The following is a 17551-nucleotide window of genomic DNA, read 5'->3' as shown; positions in this document are numbered from 1 at the left end:
TTGCTATAGCGGTGGAGCTCCGGAAAAGGCATGAAACATCTGGCAGTTACGCTTTGCAAAAAGCATACAAAAATGTGTTTTTTTTTTTTTTTTTTTTGTATAATATTGTACAAGATGTTCAAGGTTTAGGCGGCATCTTTTAGTAAGATAGTGGCGCAGTTCGTGTTAAAGGTTTCAATTACAAGCAGCAGGAAATCTGGCAAGACTCCGATGATGAAGGATTTTGGTAGTGTACAAATTCAAGTTATTTCTACTCCGATCAGGAAGATCTTGGGGTGTGGACAAATTCAAGTAATTTCAACTCCGATCAAGAAGAATTCTGATAGCGGACAAATTCAAGTTATTTTGTCAGCGACTCAGTTTAGAAATTCAAGTTATTTCAACTCCCATCAAGAAATTTTCGCACATCATAAATTGAAATTATAATTACAAATAAAAAGGAAATTAGAAAAAGTTCTCCCTAAGCTGTTACAGGAACTTATTTAGGAAAGGGCAGCCTTCTTGTATGGAGCAGAGGCAGAGGATCTTTCAGCCAGGACCAACTTTAGGAATGTCATAATGCTCACTCATATTGGCCAAGTACTGGTTGAAATCTTGAATCCTGTCACGGTGAGATTTATTAGCTTCCTTCGCCATCCTATGAATATCAATCTTCTCTCTTTGCTCCATGTATCGTCTCTCCGCAGGTGTCATATAATCATCATAAGAAGCAGTCTTCCCTTCTTCACCCAATTTGTCACTTTCATTTACACCATCCTCACTAGGTGCAGCTAATTCTTCTGTGTTTTGACCTGCACCATGTACCGGAAAATCATTCATGATTGTAAACTGCAGGTAGAAAATAGATGCTCAAACAAACACAGGAAATAGTATAATATCAACTGATCGGCAGCATCAGCTCAAGTATTGGCAATTGTCAGAAATTTATTCAAATCAAGGATGACGCCATGCAAGCAGAATAACAAGGTACAGAGAGTACTTCAAGAAAAATCGGCTTCTTCTAGTAAAATGTTAGACAAAACCACAATAATGAATCATCAGATTCCCACTTCACTCAGGACTTTCTTTTTAGCAAAAGTAGATAGATGATTAAAATATCACAGAAAAATGCTCTAAACCGAAAAATGATCCATGAAAATGTTGAAGCCCATTAGCTAAAATTGCAATCAGACTAGAGGCCTCTAAACCCAGAGGTTAACATGCTACTTTCTTCCATGATGACAAAAGAATTGCAGAAGTTCCATACGAGGTAGATCATATTTTGCCCGCCAAAAAAAATAAAATAAAACAAAACAAAGTAAAACAAGAACCTACAATACTAGTTTATACAGAAGTTATCTCAAAACATTAGAGGTAGAGGACTGGTAATTCTTTCTCCTCATAATTATACTCAGATTAAGACTAAGATCAGCTAATTCCATGTAGTGGGTTTGGTCCTCAGACATTATAGACTAACTTAATACAAGAAATTATGTCCATAACACAAGCTTGCCCGGTTCACACACACACACATATAGGCGACTTTAGAATATAACATTCACAATCTTTGAGCATGTTTGACATAATAATTATGCATTGAAGAAACAAATTTGAATCAGCGAACGAAAGAAAGAAGAAAGTAAAGAAAACCTTCTAAAAGCTCTTTGTTGACGACTTGAGAAACTTCATCTTGGTGCTGCTTATGTTTCTTTTTCTTCTTCATCCCACCAGCCTTCACATTCAAGGCTTTCCCCTTCAGCTTCAGCTTTCCACCAACGACATTCTCATATGCTGACATCTTCCCCAATCACCCAAACTACCTACAACTATAACAAAAGAGTTACTCATGAATCAAAGAGAAATAAACCACCAAACCTTAGTGAAATCTATATCAGATAGTTTGTTAGTAATCCCTGTAAATGCACAGAAGAGCTAATACATTCTGAATGATAATAGATCCTTAGACAAAAATTACAAACTCAGAACTTTTGATCGAAACTACACAAGAGGATATAGAGAAAGCGATCAATCGAAAACAAAAAGAATTACAGAAAATAGATTCAGGTAAAGTCTAATAGCGTACCAAAAAACTGCAAATCCACTCTCTACTCCCTCAATCAAAGTCAAAAGAAGATATCTTTGAACAGGATTCGGTCTACCCTTCTCCGTATATTTCTAAAGCAGACTGTGACCTAATTTTATTGTAGGTACCCGGGCTGCGGCCCGATTGTTTTCCTAATCCTAGGCATCCGACCCGCATAATAAAGGTATTGTCATAGACATGAATATTTTGATTCAACTATTATAAGTGGTATAAAAAATAAAAAATAATATAAAATCTTAATTTAGTTAATCGAGAAAAGAAAAAGAATAAAAATTATGGATGCAGTCTTAAGAATATATAAAGTCTTAACTCTAAAATGTCAGAACATATAATCTTAAAATTATGTTACGATTTCCCAACTTTTAATGTAATAAATTATTAGTAAATTTAATTTCCAATTTTGAATATGAAAATTTAAAAATAAATATTTATTTTTTAAAAGAAGAAAAGAGAACATCGAATCTGTTGGCCGCTTTCTTGACAAACATAAGAATCCCCAAACAAAGAAATCAGTCTTAAAATAGTATCTTTCAATTACTCTTTTTTCTCTTCTGTATTTTCTCCCTTCCCAAATAAAACATGCATCGCCAGCACAAAGAAAAAAAAATGGAGAAAAGGAACCTGACAACAAAACATACATTATGAAATTATTGAGCCAAAACGTTCAACACAACCCTTCAGTACAGTCTCACAACCTGTTAAAGGCAATTAGAAAAGAACATTGTTACTACACCGCATCCTTGGCCACTCCTCACATATAAACTGGCGAAACCTGATTCTTGCAATATGCCACTCATCTACGTCTACAAGAGATGTCTCAGTAGATTCCAGGAATGATTCGATAGCGAACCTTCTCGCAGTACAACTTCCAGTACTTTCCATACCTGCAAGCAGAACTGTCTCATGAGTTCTATGTAACTTTTATAAATCGCTTACGCTAACATTTGTAAAATGGTCTCTCACTAAGTACCAACTAATTAACCTGGCTCCAACTGTTTGAAAATTGCAAAGGGCATTCTAGTGGACATAATACATTTTCTCTTTCAAGCACGGGTGGGTTTGAGAGGTTTCCAGGGCCAAGTTACACTCTTTTATTTAGTTTTCATATCTGATACTTGATGAATAATCAAAATTCATATAGGTGCTCGAAAATGATAGAATAGAGTTGATTACTGATGAGCTCAGCACTTACTTGGATCTGCATCGATCATCATCCCTTTTAGCTCGATCAAAAAGAAGGATGGTAAGAAATGTCACATAGAAGTAGGGTAGAAACTGCAAAACATAAAACAAACAAAAAAAAACGTAAGGGAAGGTGATTTTGAAAAACATGCTCATTCCAGGTTGAAACAGTGATATTAATCCTTAAATATCCCATGCTTACATGATTAAATAGAGCTGGGACAGTCCAGAAAAAAGCAGCTAATATTTCAGGTACATAATGGAAATGACGAGATAAGCCCCACCTGCAAGGCCATACCATAGTTATCATTACTTCCGAGTGACAAACCCAGCTCAAACTATAAATCTAGTATTGGAAAGGAACATGCTATCTCCATAGAAGTGAGCCACGATGCTCATGCATCTTCATAGATACAACACAATTACTTAATGCTGAATTTCACAAGATTTTGTGCCTTGTTCAGTTCACAGAATTAAGAAAGTCAAAGCTTGATTAGCTTCCTATCTCCATCAACCACCGCCAATTCATCCCTTCACCATCCCCTTCTTCCGTTGGCAAAAACAAAAATAAAATGGCCCACAAGCTATAATACTTACCATCCAGAGGTTAAAAGAAGGCTGGTTTTTGTTTCCCCAGATGTTGTAGTGTATGAAGCCACAATCTGCCAAACGAGTATAAGATTAGACCACAGAGCATTGCCTGTTTGTTGCCGCTAAAATATATGGATAATTCAAATAGATCTAGCATTACAAAGCAAGGTCATGGAATCACTCACTTTTGATGGAGCCTTTCCCCAAACCAAGCATTTGCCATTTTTTCTCCGAAATTCTTGCCTTTGCCTGTCACAATCATAGTTGACAAATATGCAGAGAATGCCTGCCACCAAGATGTAAACTGCAAGCTGGAAAAATAGGATGGGAAGATCAGAATTATGCAACTTTTGTATTATTCTTGCCCTAGACCTGATAGGTGGTCTTCTTTTATGCTCTAGCCAAAATATTTAAAAGAATATCTTTCTGCCTAGAAATCGAGTAACTTACACCTGAGTTTGACAATACAAAATTATTGTTATTTGAACCATTCTACCAAATTCATGCATAACCAAAACCTCGTCCACCCAACACAAGAGGATGTATTAAATATCGAGCTTTTCATGATCAATTTCACACTCAAGCTCTTACTAATTGAATTTATTCAATCAATGGGAAATATCATAAAAGCATCAAGGCATGGCTGGAAGCCAATTAAACGAAACTAGAACACCTTTACCTGAGTTCCAAGGTTTAAAGGATGGTTGACTAGGTACATGCCAGGAGAAGTATATACGGATGGAACCCATACCAAGCATCCCCAGCAAATATAAAACCCAGCTGCCAAAGCAAAATAGAAAAAAAGAAAAAGAACAATAAGGAAATTACGGATCAATGAGAATAAAAGTGGGAAAAGATGCTATAACAAAATGCTGTATCCTCATACAACAAGAATTGATAGTCCTTTAAATACACAAGATGGATAACAATAAACAACATACTTAAGCCATGTAATTTTTTACAAGGATCATGCTCCAGGGACCATCATTCGCAGCAAGGACAAAGAAAGTGAAGTTAAAATGGTGATTGGAAAAATAAAAAATTAAATGAAGCAAAAATAACGTGCATGACAACCCAAGATTGGAACCAAAATATTCCACGCAGCAATACGCCAATATCAGCAATTAAATTACACATTTACAGGAAAATCAGAAATTTACAAGATGCTGAACCATTAAGGCAGTTCTGAAATTTGTTAAAGCTGCATGACATTGCTTTACAGTGAAAGTATATGAGCTATACAAACAAGTTCATTCTAGGTTGTACTAATGCACACAAAAAACATTTGCTAATAACAGGAATGGGGTAAATAAATAACAGTAGATCATGAACCTCGATCATGCGCGATATCCATTGTATTCCAGTACCCAGCTTCCCACCAAAAAAACTTTGTAACATACACCAACATCAATATTGTATTTACAAGCATGGAATCTGCCACTTTTCCATTCTGCTCATACTGCAATATAAAGAAAACTGAATATCTTAATGTTTTATACCTCCAAAGCTTAGATTAGAAAACTCAGAATATATCTGCAAATACAGTAGCAAGCTTCAATATGTAAACAAAAAATAAACAGGTAAGAGATTGTAGCTTCTTATTTGCTAGACCAACCAGAAATTGCCATTGTGGAAGGTCTAAAAGGAACTTCAACAGGAGAACATTTAAGATTCACTGATACACAGAGAGAAGTAATGCCTATCGTGGAAACTTTTTCAGCATGAATTGAACATGTCAAACATAATTGTTTGATTAAAGTTAAAGGGGAAAACTTCGTGAAAAGATATCCTAAAGCATCTACCTGCTTAATGCAGTAGGTCAATGCAAGAACTGCCCAAGACATCATCCCAAATCTGCAATTTGTGAAAACTTTGATGTCAAAGTTCTTTCCAATTCGAGGATACAGCTCCATGCCCTACAACAAAATAAACAGAAATTGCATAAGAGCATGACTTCATTGACTAACAAAATGGTCTGTTTGGCATGAATGACTTTTCATGTTTTCTTGTATGCAGAAAACTTTTGGCAAACCCATATATCAGATCTAACACAAAGAAAACCCAGATAGAGCAATTGGTTTGAATTGACTTATGTACATGTAATAATAAGCACAAGTGTAGTGAATATATCAAGGAGATTGAACTCACCCAATAGAAATCCATTATTATGTTTCCACATGAACCAGAATCTGTTGATGATGGTGCCAAATGACCCTTAAAACACAAAAAAAAAAAGAAAAAAAAAATTGCATAAGAGATTCAAGAGAGTTTACTTAACATATGAATAAGTTGTTGGCTTAGAACTTCCTACTTTTATGTACAAATAAACACAGAAGAAGAAGCTTCCAAAGATGAGAGCTGAAAATATCTCTCCCAAATGATCATAAACTATTGTGGGGTTGAATATCCCAAACCTGCAGAATAAACATAGAATGGGTTAGTTACACTTGAAAATTGTGTCAAATAGTGGCAATATGTGTTTCTATAAGTCGCATAGTAAACATGGCAGAAAGGCTTTTCTGGTACTACTACAGTATATGTCATGTGGTACTGTCAAGCAAAACCATGCAGACAAGGACAAAATAAGCAAAGAAGATATAGTTTAATCACAATATAAGATAATTCTGTTCATTAAGATCCGGGCAACTAAGTCCACAAATGATATGCAATATCCAAAATTAGCAGCATCATATCTCAACTTCTTAGAAGGAGGCTTTAAATCATATCACATTGCTTAAATGCAACGACTGTAGCAAAAAATGCTCTCACCACCAAAGGCCCAGATAGGTAACCAGCGTTACTATATATGCTGCCACACCATTTGCCTGCAAGAATCATAAATGTAAGGTTATGGCCTAAACCATTTGAAAGTTAAGACAATATGAACAAAGTTGAATGAATAAGTGTGCATTTCCACACCATTTTCATTGCAAAATTGGCAGTTACAATCAAACAACAGACAAAATCAGTAAGCTCCACAAAAAGAACAAAAAGTAACCTTGTATATCGGTCGGTTCCCTTGAGGTGAAATAGGGCCCTCCACCCTTTTGCCAGGTAAAAGAAGCTGAAGTGCAGCCTCAAATGCAGCATAACAAGCAATTATTTTCCAAGCTGTAGCAGTGGGTCTTGGCCAAATGTTAATAAATCCCTGCAACCCTTGTTGCTTGAAGAAATCCCAAGTTTGAGAAACTGATCCATCAGCATGCACCATTGTGTACCATCTGAGTTAGAAAGAAAAACATAATAAACATTTTTTTTCTAAGAAAAAGGAATCTGTTTTTGATATTTATTTCAAATTCTTGCAATAAACAGTAGTCAAAAGAATACAAATTTATTCGCCAAGCTCAAAGAGTATAACATGCTCCTCTATTGCACAAGCAATCCATATGAACAAATTAAAATCCGGATTGAACAAAAAAAAAAGAAAAGGGGAGAAAAATCCATAGAATTGATTAGATCTAAAAAAGATAAACAACAACAAATATAAGTTATCAATTAATCACAGTAACATGCATTGAGAATCTCAAAGAATTAATAAGATCCGAACACCCCAAAAGTAAATGAAAAGTTGAATAAGAAGCTGGTAAATCATGATTAACAATATAAAGAGAAAATCTTACAGCAAAATAACAAAGGGAGGGCAGAAAGTGAGAAGCGAAAGCATTGAAGCATAAGTCACCAATGCTGAATGCACTGTCTTCTCTTCTCCCATGTTTCTCTCTCTTGCACTCACTCTCACTCGCACTGTGAGACTCGACTACTTTGAGCAAAGATGATTTCTTTTTTTTTTTTTTAGCTTGACTTTGGCTAATAGAAAAAGAAAGTCTTCGGTTTTGACACTGCCAGTCGCATTGATTCGATCCCTTAAAATAGAATTACCCTTCCTTACGGGTCGGGCTGAGTTAGGCCCGCTATTATAAGCCAGATGGGTCATATATTGGTTAGTTAGTTAGGCATATATGGGAAGTAACGTTTATATGGCAGTGCCAGCGGGAGAGTAGTGGGGTTCACTTGACAATCCTTTCTTGTTAAGTGTCAGCAAAGAGAAAGAGAAAGAAGGAGAAGAATCGCAGAGATGATGCAAGACCAACAACCATCAGCCCCGCAGATGGTGATGGCGGAGAGACTGAACCCCGCTGTACAACAGCAGCTCAATTTGGAGTCTGTAAAAACTAGAGCTATCAGCCTTTTCAAAGCCATCTCTCGCATCCTCGAAGAATTCGATGCCTATGCTCGCTCCAATGCTAACCCTAAATGGTTTCTATCTTTTCTTCTCTATCAGTTCTTATTTATGTTATAAGTATTAATGTTTTGCTTACGTATCAAGAAGAAAAGAGATTTTTATTTTTTAATTATTTGAGAATGTTGTTGGAGTTTCGTTGATTATTAATTAGAGTCATTACGTTAAACATACTTGATTATTGTGTTACAGGCAAGATATTCTCGGGCAATATTCTATGGTGAACCTGGAGCTTTTCAACATCGTGGATGAGATTAAGAAGGTTTCCAAGGCTTTTGTAGTCCATCCCAAGAATGTAAATGCCGAAAATGCTACAAGTATGCTCATCTTTATCACTATCAATCATTGGGAAATTAGAATTCTGTAGTGTACATTCCGTTGATAATTTTCCCTATAAAATCGTACTCTAGTATTTCTCTACTTCCGACTGGTTTTAAGGTTCTGAAGCATCAATTATTTGTTCATGCCTTTCAAGTTTGTATGCATCTATCAAGTTATGCATCTGCATGCTCGGCTTGTGGGTTTGGAAGAGTGTGACTTCTCCAACTGGCTAATACTCTCCTAACACCTTTCCCGTTACTTCTCCTGCTATAAAGTAATCACTATTTTAATCTTCGGACTCTGTGGCTGCAGTTTTGCCAGTTATGCTATCCTCAAAACTACTGCTGGAGATGGAAATAGATGACAATTCTAAGAGAGAGCAATTGCTTCAGGGGTTGCAAAATTTGCCTGTATCCTCACAAATTGAGAAGTTAAAGGTGAGTTGGAGTCTATAGTACATTCTCCACAAATTACTTGCATTCAGGGATCTGACTTTCTGGGTTTTCAGACTAGAATTGATATGATTGCAGCAGCTTGTGAAAGTGCTGAAAAAGTATTAGCTGATACTCGTAAAGCTTATCAAATTGGTACCCGACAAGGACCGACAATTATTCCAACTTTAGACAAGACTCAGGCTGCAAAAATTCAAGAACAAGAGAACTTACTCCGTGCTGCTGTTAATTTTGGTGAAGGTAATGCTCTCTAGTGTTAATATTCATAAACATATAATCTATTCGATTCATTTTCAGATCCTTTCAACACCTACTTGAGAAGCACTGACCTTTTTGCCATTAGAACTTTTTCTATAGGCTTTATCTAAAATGTAGAAGATTATTGACACTGTAGAAGTATTATAAGAAATTCAAGGCAGTTCAAGATGTAGTAGAATTGAAAGACAATAATTATACGTTTATCTTGTCATTTACACAATGTTGTATAAATTCAGGACTTGGAATGGCTGCAGACCAGAGGCAGATTACTTCAGCACTACCAATGCATCTGGCAGATGTGCTGACTGTGGGTGATGGAGTGCATAATTTTTCTGATTCTGCTGGTAATAATCAATTAATTTTGTATGACTGCGGGTATTCCTTGTAATTTTATACTTGAAAGTAACCCAATGCTGTTGAGTAATCTCTCTAAAACTCTCTCTTACAGGGATGTACATGAAAAGTACTCCGCCTTTGTCATCAAATAGCATCAATAATCAGGGGCCTTTGCTACAGGTTAGATCATCGACTTTTTGCTGAAGAGTCTCATTCTAATTACCTACACTATATCAGTTTACATTTGTTAGGATTCACTTGGATTTATGTTGCAGAGTCTACCTGGTGATTGTGTGTATATATATATAGTAGAATTTATTTTTGTATCTTCTTATATAGTTGTGCTGAAGGCCATCTGTTTCTTATTAATTGCAATATGAGTTTTCTAATCTGTTGCATATATTTTCCAAACTCAAGATCTGGTTTGCTCATTTCTGTATGTAAGGCTTAAGATGTGTAAACCATCAGTTACTTATGAGTTCCCTGTTGCATGTAACGGATATTTGCATATAACTAGACATCAAAACTGGAATAGATATGTCTTTGAAATTATGAATAGTTATAAGGCAAGTCATCAACTATAAATATGATGAAGCAGGTAGAGCTTTGACCTCCTACACTTATGTGGTAAGACCTTCTGATTTTTTCAAATTCATTGGATGGGAAGCCCATCTTATGCTCAAATTTTCCATCTTTCTGTCTTCTTACTAACATATTCTGTAACAGGCTTCAGGATCGGCCCTTATGGGAAGATCAGCTGCATCTCCTTCCGCTGGTACAAATACTACTTCCTTTGACAACACTACCACTTCACCGCTACCATATGCCAATTCACCAAGGTCTGGTACAAACATGATGAACACCCCTTCTCCTCAACAACAAACCCAACAGCAGCAGCAGCAGCAGCAAAGGCAAAAGATAATGCAATTACCTCAGCATCAACAGCAGCTCCTTGCTCAGCAGCTCAGACAATCTTCAATGCAGGGATTGGGGCAGGTATGGTTTTCTGATTGTGTTCCAATGCTGAGTTGACACTGGAACTGCTAAAGAAGCCATGAGATTTAATCTTTTTAATTGACTCAAGTATTAGTACCTTTTGTATTTCTTTTTTCCAAGCAGGAAAAGTTGTTGGCATTTGGCTCATTCAAGCTATTGCATAACAAAATATACAAAATAATATGTTTGTTTCTTGAATATCAAATTTTCTCAGAAGTTCATTTGAAATCTTCCTGGAAAACTAGTTTCATGTCAGTGTATGACAGTCAACTATAATGAATGGCTTGATTTCTAAATAAATTGGAAAATTCTCCTCATTGTATCAGAAATCAAATTTTAATTTATATGATAATACTTCTCAGAGCCTTCTCTCTATGCCTCCATCTTTGTCTCTCACCAGCATTTTGTCTATAATTTAATTCTTCTACTCATTATTCGGATTTGGTTTTAGCTGTAATCAAATCAGAGCCTTGCATTTTCGTAATTGCTTTTTTAAAAAGATTGTGTAGGTATGGTATCAAGGTTTTTATCAAAATGCTTAAACGCATGGCTTTGAAGTAGTTTGGAGTAGCAAGTATTAAATATTAAAGGTAGATCTTCCAAACACTTGGATGCTTAGGGTTGTGCATTGAACAAATGTTCTTCCAATTATCGATTTCACATCCCAACTTATTTCCAGATAGTGAACACAAGAAAATTTGCTGTGAGATTTTTCTTTGTGATCAATATTCAACTAGTAAGCTAAATTTTTTTGCAGAACCAGCTGCCACAGCTGCATGATTTGCAGGGACAAGGTCAGCAGAAGTTTCAGCCGGTAAACTTGTAGTTTGCTAATCATCTTTAATTTGGTTGACTTTGTTTTCATATTTTAATGTAAACTTATTCTTCCCTCATTGGAGAAAATCACATTGTAGTTCTATGAGTATTTCTGGTGTTAGCATTTTTATGTGTCAAAATATTAGAGAGTTCATGATACCGTACCTTTTTTTGTTTAATCAAGTGATGCACATAGTTGAACAGAAACAGTAGTATTTCCATGTACTGAGCACATTGCATCTGCTCCAATTTTGAAGTCTTGCTTGTCTGAGTTGTATTGAAATGCGCAAAGATGTTTTCTATTGATATTTGATCTACTCATTTACATGGTTTATCTTCTAATTTTGAGTCTTACTACTCATTTACATTTACATGGTTTGTGAACTTGGTAATCAAGGCATCTTTTACATCTCACAATTAGACAATTGGATTATGCCCTCTAGATAATCTTTGTTGCTCCAAACCAGCAAATAAACTTGTGAAGAAGTCCTTGCTCTTGGTGATATACCTGATCAATAAGAAATTCTGGATCAGATACATCATTAAAATCTGGGATCCTCACATTTATGCAACAATAATCTTGACCATGCTATGCTATTGGCATTTTGGTGGTAATATAGGTGATAGTGACTGAAGTTGGGGTTTGTGGTTATTCGTGCCCATTGCCACACCTACCTTAACCAGATAACTTATCTCAGTATTGGAAGATTCCAATACGGCCTCCTTAAAATTGATAAAACCATCCAGTTGGCTAAATATCACCTTTGTTTCTGCATGTTTATTCAACTTCAAATAAAGGAAATTAAAATCTCTCTCCTTCCATGTTGGAAAAGATTCAATTAGAAAAGATTGGCTTCAAATCAGAACATGGCCTGAAATAAAGAACCAAGGATTAGTTTGTTTTTGAGGGGAAATCAGTTACAAAGAAACAGTTCAAGAACACTTGCTTTCCAATTGTCCAATTGACTCCAAAATCCCTGAACTAGTAGAAGGATTCTCCTCTAAATCAAAAGAATAGAAGAAAGTAGTGGGAAAGTTCAAGAATTTAATTTCTAAATAAAGAAACATAACTCGAAATGTCAATGAAAATCGAATTTCATTTTAGCCAAAACATCAATCACCCAGAGAACCTGTTTGACATTTGAGGACCAAAATTATTAATAATATGTTTTCAGAGTTGAGTTACGATGTCTTTTCGGAAGATATCATTTGATATCTCCATTTGCTTTGCTCTTTATTAATATTCATACTGCTGCAATGAAAGGTTACACCAATGCTTCTTGCATGCATAGTGTGATAGAACTGATTTTGGCATTCTTCAAAAACCTTCTATGACATGTTTTCTATACGTCCCTTTTTTTTCTTTATTAACTTTTGTAATAACTGTTTGGCGCAAATTAATTTTCTCATCAGTTACATGGACAACATCAGATGCAATTTTCTCAATCACTAGGGCACCAGCAATTTCAGGGTAGGCAACTGCCCTCTGGACATGTTCAGCATGGCATGGGTCAAAGCCCACTTAATCAAGGAAATCCTTTAAATCGCCATTTAAGTCAGTTTTCCGGGACTGCAAATAGTGCACTGTTTAATGCTGCGCAGGGGTCACCAAATACCCAGATGGTCAGATTTGTTAACTTCATTTATTAGCTACGGTTGTTTTGTTTCTTTGTTTGTGAATGTTGATTCATATTGTGATGGTCAAATTATGACTAGGTTGAGTCTATCAATTGCATTTTTCTTCCATTTATGCAGGCTCTTCTTTTAGTAATTATTAGCATAAGACATCAACATTTAATTTCATTCCCTGGAGTAATTTGATTAATTTTATTGGCTTCATTTGGTACATCCATGAAAACTCAAATAATATTCTTTATTTACACCTTTCTACTTATTTATTCTGTGCCCATTGGCTGCTTCCTCTTCCTACTACTTTGCGGTTCAGCTAGCAACTGAGAAGGCGTATGTCAGACTAATTAGACAGGAGGTATTCTTCCCCCACATCATAAAGCTACCCTTTCCAATCTCAACTCAATCTTAACCTAAAGGTCCCAAATGGGAAATCCTGAGTTCAAACCATGGGATGACCTGTTCACTTGATTAGCTTCTAATAATAGTCAGCATAAAGTTACTTTTTTGCGGATTGGTTTGCCGCATTTTCAGTATTTGTGAACCATAAATTCATCCTACTTCTCTGACTCTATTTTCATCGTTCTTGGTTTCTGAACTTCTGTCCAAGTGATGTTATTGTAAGCTTTCTTTTGTCTCATAAATAAGCATAGTCAACTTTAGGACTTCTGAAAATCTTTCTGTATTGTTCATATTGGATATCGATCTTGAATGCATGTGCAATAGATTAAAGTCTACAGCCAAATATTTTTATTTCAAAAGTTATTTTTCCTTCACTATTCTTATTATTTCAATTTTTGTTTTCCTTTCTTATGTATCTTGGGCTTATTGCTATCATTTGCGTGCCTTATATAGATTCCAAACATGTCTGCTACAATGTCGTCTCAGCCACTTGTACCACGGATGCAGGTAACAAACTTTGCCTGTTTTGTCTTCATCCTTTTTCTTCTTGTCGAAAGAGAAACTGGCATGGTGGTGGGAGGAAAGGACATGTTGCTTGTTGAGATATTACCATCTTGGACTCACCAGTAAAGTATGCTGGATCTTGGTCCACTAGAATTTCGCTCAAGATTCTGTATTAAATGGAAAGCAACTAACTTTAACGTGACATTATTCTTGAACTCAGTCCTAAAGTGGTGTCTTGGTTAAGTGCTATATAGACAGTTTCAAGAAAACTGTGGTCTGAGTATGTTGTAGCATAATTCCAGTCATGTGGACAACATTCCAATTGAATTATTTCAAATACTTGTGTAGCATTTTCGGCTAGGCAAAAGCTCGTTCAATTGAATAGTTGCCATCCTTGCTTGAGCAGGAATGCCATTTCATAAAATGTCAATCTGACATGCAGACGCACACGAACACATTCGCAGACCCACACATGCTCATGCGCGTGCTCTCTCTCTCTCTCTCTCTCTCTCTCTCCCAGGGACACATGTATATAAAATGCTACTATTAATTGTCCCTAATTGGAAAGAAACCAGAAATATCAATCATCACAGATAGATATTGCATTGGCGATGTCTCTAGCATTTACAGATGCATGCATGTGGTCCGAATTGTATTTACTGTATTTAAGTTAATATTCCATAGATTTCAAATATGTTAATTTTTGGCATACTATACATTAGAGAGTTCTTGATGATTTAACAACTCATATTCTCATGTTCAATCAACTTTGCAGTTTGGACTAACTGGTAGCAATGCCCAGAGGAGTCATGCATCTCAAATTCTGAATGATCAGAGTATGAAACACGTCCTTTTTTTTCTTAAACTATGTTAATCAATTTAAGATGGTGCATTTAATTTTTTTTCCCTGTTTTTTTCTTGCTCTTTGTTCCTCCAATTCCCCTTATATAGAGGGAAAGCACAAGGAGCCATCTTTTTTGCCTTTCAACTTTTTAGGCTCCTCCCAGCCACTAGCCTGTATGGCTGTAACTGGGCAAGTGCCTTCAACGCGAGGCATTTGTCACAAACAAATACTTCAGGTGTTTCTAGAGTTAGGATACGTGATGCTGATATATGGTTGGGACTTTTTGCTTTCAGTGTTTAATATGGGAGTGTCCAACCCTGGTAGTATGATGCCCATACAGCCGCAGCAGTCGCAGCAGCAGCAGCAGCAGCAACAGCTTGGTTCTCAAGGTGCATTTGGCAATATGCCACCGAATGCTCAGAATTTGCAATCTAGTATGGTAGCTCTTCAGAATGCATCACAAAATCACCCCAATTTCGTACAACAGAGACAGCAAAATCAGCAGTGAACTCCCGCATATCTGTTTGTTGTTTTCTTTACATTTTTTTTTTTTTGTTTCCCCCATAAAATGGTTACAGGATGCTAGTGAGTATGAATTATTACTTGTATCCGATTGGAATTAAGATTTAGCTTCGATAAACAGGGTTCATATAAGTCGTTGTGGGAAATGAAGGACGCATTGGATTAATAATCTCTTTAGGACTTGTGGTTATCTTACGTATATTAGTTGGTGACAATGGATAATTATGTTCAGCAGTACTTTAACGCATTAACAACCAATATTATTTATTAACCTCAATTACCTAAAGCTGCGAGTAACTCTAAAATTAAAAATAAAAGATAAAAGAGCCAACTTATGAATCAGAAAGTTACAGAGATGGACAAGAGGACATATGCTTGATCAAAGGGATGAAAGCTGCGAAAACAACGCTGTGTTGCAAAGTTTTAGTTACAATGGTTCGTTTCTGCACCTGTATTTCCCTCTCGGATGACATTTTAGGACTTGAATGGAGTCAGCAAATTTGTTAGTAGAAATGAGTGCCTGACAATCTTAGGGAATTTCCAGTGTTTGACGACGGATTCAGAGAGACTTGGAACAGCAATTGCAGCATTTCTGTATAAACCATTCAAGCCTGTATCGAGTACAGAAAATGAGTAAGTTGCCAAGGGTAAAACTGTCAGAAAAGAAGAAGAAGAAGAAGAAGAAGAAGAAGAAAAGAGCCATCATGTGCTTGCTTTTTTCTTTTTTCCTTCACAAACATTAATCAGATCCATGTTTCAGTGCCTGAATAGTACATAGAAGAAATCATTTTTGGATTTGCAAACTCCTTTGACTGGTGGGTTATACGTCGTTCAAGGGAAACCTTGAAGGAAAAACTACCAGTCAAAAGGGTCTTAAACAAGCTCATTGGGTTCCCTGAGCTGCTTCGAACCCAATTCTTTCTTTCTTGAGATAGTGCAGTAAATGTCTCGACGTACTAAAATATAATACAAGATTTAACAGTAACAAACAAATCAAGAAAAATGAAAGCCATATGTATCAATTATGCATGGAAATGAGTATGAAATATGATGACATGGAAAATGTAAAAGAGAGGAAATATTGCTTACAAGTCTTGAAGGCAAGAACTCTTAGAATCCAATTCATTGTGGTGCGGACGGTCCAAAGAAAATGCTGATGGCACCTGGGGAACCAAGTCTTCAGATAAAAGGGGAAGATTTTGATCAGCCGATGTGTGGCTGGAAGGAGGCTGTGAAAAGGGCGGGGATGGAGACGGAGACGGAGACGGCGTGAAGTAGTATTTTTGATTGCCGGGTCCTACACTTATAGGAAGGGGTGAAGGTGGTGTTGGGGGTGATGATGAAGATGGAGAAGCATAACCATTCCTGAGCATATGAAATGTAACTACAAGACCTCCCTCCTCCATGGATTTGGATTTAGTTGGTTTGGACAAAGTTGCTTTTTTCTTGTGAAATGTACTTTTTCCCGGGAAGTGTAATGTTTTGAATTGCAGGTATTAACCTAACGGTCTTGCATGGAGGCCGCAACATGTTAGTTAGTTGCTCGTCTCATTTTTCTAACCTTGACCAGGACTGTGCTTGGACTCCACCAGAACCTTAATCTGGCGCCTTAGACGGCCATCTCCACCGCCAACGCCTCCTTTTTCATCCTTCTTTTATTTACCAGAGATGAACTCAATTCAATAAAGCAACATAAATTGCAAATAAGAATAAATTACCGTAATTAATAAACTTAACTTGATTTATTTTATCTAACTTTAGACAAAACTATTTCACCTCTACTCAACTAAACTAATTAGTGTAAAACATGAAAAATGTTTTCTTTCCTCATACAAACACTGTTCTTCTCTCTTGACATTTACGCACAATACAGAATAACAAAACTTGGTGTTTTAATAAAATAATTTTTTATTGATATTTAGTAATATTAATAATATTACCAATAAAACTATCACTCTTTTCTTTTCTTTTTTTTTTATCTTTACTGATATTTTCATTTATTTAATTTGATCGATTTTAATTTTTTAATTTAAATATTTAAAAATAGAACAATAAATAATTAATTAAATAAAAAAATTTATAAATAAACTGACGTCACATATACAATATTAATTCAGATAAATATATATTAACCGCTTCACTATAAATTAAATATTCTTTCTTTATTTATATATTTTTAATTTTCTCTCTTTCTCTTTTTAATAAAAAAAATCTTTTGATACACAACTATGATAAAATATATTTATAATTATATACATATTTAAATTAAATAAAATTTATTATTATAAGAAATTATAATTTAATAAGAATTTAGATTTTTATTTAATAAATAAATAATTTTATTATACTAAACAAATATAATACTAATAGTAATA

At 35.5% G+C, this 17551-nt stretch overlaps 4 protein-coding genes across 5 annotated transcripts; 1 reads left to right on the top strand and 3 right to left on the bottom strand.

The window, feature by feature from the left end:
• Nucleotides 1–360: 360 nt before the first annotated feature.
• On the bottom strand, nt 361–2308 carry LOC107260843 (protein FAM32A-like). Of its 2 annotated transcripts, none has more exons than XM_015715745.3 (3): nt 2063–2308; nt 1630–1799; nt 361–791 (listed from the first exon to the last, which is right to left on the bottom strand). In XM_015715745.3, the coding sequence occupies exons 2-3, from the start codon at nt 1775–1777 to the stop codon at nt 529–531; spliced, it is 411 nt and encodes a 136-aa protein (XP_015571231.2). In that variant the 5' UTR covers nt 1778–1799; nt 2063–2308; the 3' UTR covers nt 361–528. The 2 variants fall into 2 exon arrangements, with proteins under 2 accessions (XP_015571231.2, XP_015571230.2); XM_015715744.3 differs by having other exon boundaries at nt 1630–1805; nt 2063–2280.
• Nucleotides 2309–2705: 397 nt separating this feature from the next.
• On the bottom strand, nt 2706–7715 carry LOC8259961 (7-dehydrocholesterol reductase). The gene is made up of 13 exons (XM_015715743.3): nt 7477–7715; nt 6855–7077; nt 6626–6681; nt 6168–6270; nt 6005–6070; nt 5659–5772; nt 5189–5315; nt 4536–4636; nt 4042–4167; nt 3863–3927; nt 3468–3549; nt 3276–3358; nt 2706–2967 (listed from the first exon to the last, which is right to left on the bottom strand). Exons 1-13 carry the CDS (start codon nt 7566–7568, stop codon nt 2901–2903), a joined length of 1305 nt encoding a protein of 434 aa, XP_015571229.1. The 5' UTR covers nt 7569–7715; the 3' UTR covers nt 2706–2900.
• A 60-nt stretch (nt 7716–7775) lies between these two features.
• LOC8259962 (mediator of RNA polymerase II transcription subunit 8) lies at nt 7776–15347 on the top strand. Its single transcript, XM_002513275.4, has 12 exons — nt 7776–8113; nt 8289–8413; nt 8730–8854; nt 8926–9109; nt 9364–9471; nt 9576–9643; nt 10190–10459; nt 11217–11273; nt 12689–12898; nt 13760–13813; nt 14586–14646; nt 14948–15347. The coding sequence occupies exons 1-12, from the start codon at nt 7932–7934 to the stop codon at nt 15160–15162; spliced, it is 1659 nt and encodes a 552-aa protein (XP_002513321.2). The 5' UTR covers nt 7776–7931; the 3' UTR covers nt 15163–15347.
• Nucleotides 15348–15481: 134 nt separating this feature from the next.
• Nucleotides 15482–16980, bottom strand: LOC8259963 (anther-specific proline-rich protein APG). Its single transcript, XM_015715746.3, has 2 exons — nt 16266–16980; nt 15482–15787 (listed from the first exon to the last, which is right to left on the bottom strand). The coding sequence occupies exons 1-2, from the start codon at nt 16580–16582 to the stop codon at nt 15736–15738; spliced, it is 369 nt and encodes a 122-aa protein (XP_015571232.1). The 5' UTR covers nt 16583–16980; the 3' UTR covers nt 15482–15735.
• Nucleotides 16981–17551: the final 571 nt, after the last annotated feature.

Source organism: Ricinus communis, chromosome 4 (genome assembly GCF_019578655.1).
Source record: "Ricinus communis isolate WT05 ecotype wild-type chromosome 4, ASM1957865v1, whole genome shotgun sequence".
In the NCBI taxonomy this organism is placed as follows: Eukaryota; Viridiplantae; Streptophyta; class Magnoliopsida; order Malpighiales; family Euphorbiaceae; genus Ricinus; species Ricinus communis.
Note: the sequence above shows the minus strand (reverse complement) of the source record. Positions and strands in the feature narration are given on the sequence as shown.

Excerpts from the sequence above, each read along its gene's own strand:
- LOC107260843 (XM_015715745.3), bottom strand. The coding sequence starts at position 1,777 with ATGTCAGCATATGAGAATGTCGTTGGTGGAAAGCTGAAGCTGAAGGGG. Across the intron at positions 792-1,629 it reads CAACAAAGAGCTTTTAGAAG|GTCAAAACACAGAAGAATTA; the intron begins GTTTTCTTTACT and ends TACATGGTGCAG.
- LOC8259961 (XM_015715743.3), bottom strand. The coding sequence starts at position 7,568 with ATGGGAGAAGAGAAGACAGTGCATTCAGCATTGGTGACTTATGCTTCA. Across the intron at positions 6,682-6,854 it reads GGAACCGACCGATATACAAG|GCAAATGGTGTGGCAGCATA; the intron begins GTTACTTTTTGT and ends TGATTCTTGCAG. Across the intron at positions 3,359-3,467 it reads TCCCAGCTCTATTTAATCAT|TTTCTACCCTACTTCTATGT; the intron begins GTAAGCATGGGA and ends TATGTTTTGCAG.
- LOC8259962 (XM_002513275.4), top strand. The coding sequence starts at position 7,932 with ATGATGCAAGACCAACAACCATCAGCCCCGCAGATGGTGATGGCGGAG. Across the intron at positions 9,644-10,189 it reads ATCAGGGGCCTTTGCTACAG|GCTTCAGGATCGGCCCTTAT; the intron begins GTTAGATCATCG and ends ATTCTGTAACAG. Across the intron at positions 11,274-12,688 it reads GTCAGCAGAAGTTTCAGCCG|TTACATGGACAACATCAGAT; the intron begins GTAAACTTGTAG and ends TTTTCTCATCAG.
- LOC8259963 (XM_015715746.3), bottom strand. The coding sequence starts at position 16,582 with ATGGAGGAGGGAGGTCTTGTAGTTACATTTCATATGCTCAGGAATGGT. Across the intron at positions 15,788-16,265 it reads AGTTCTTGCCTTCAAGACTT|GCTTGAATGGTTTATACAGA; the intron begins GTAAGCAATATT and ends TACTCGATACAG.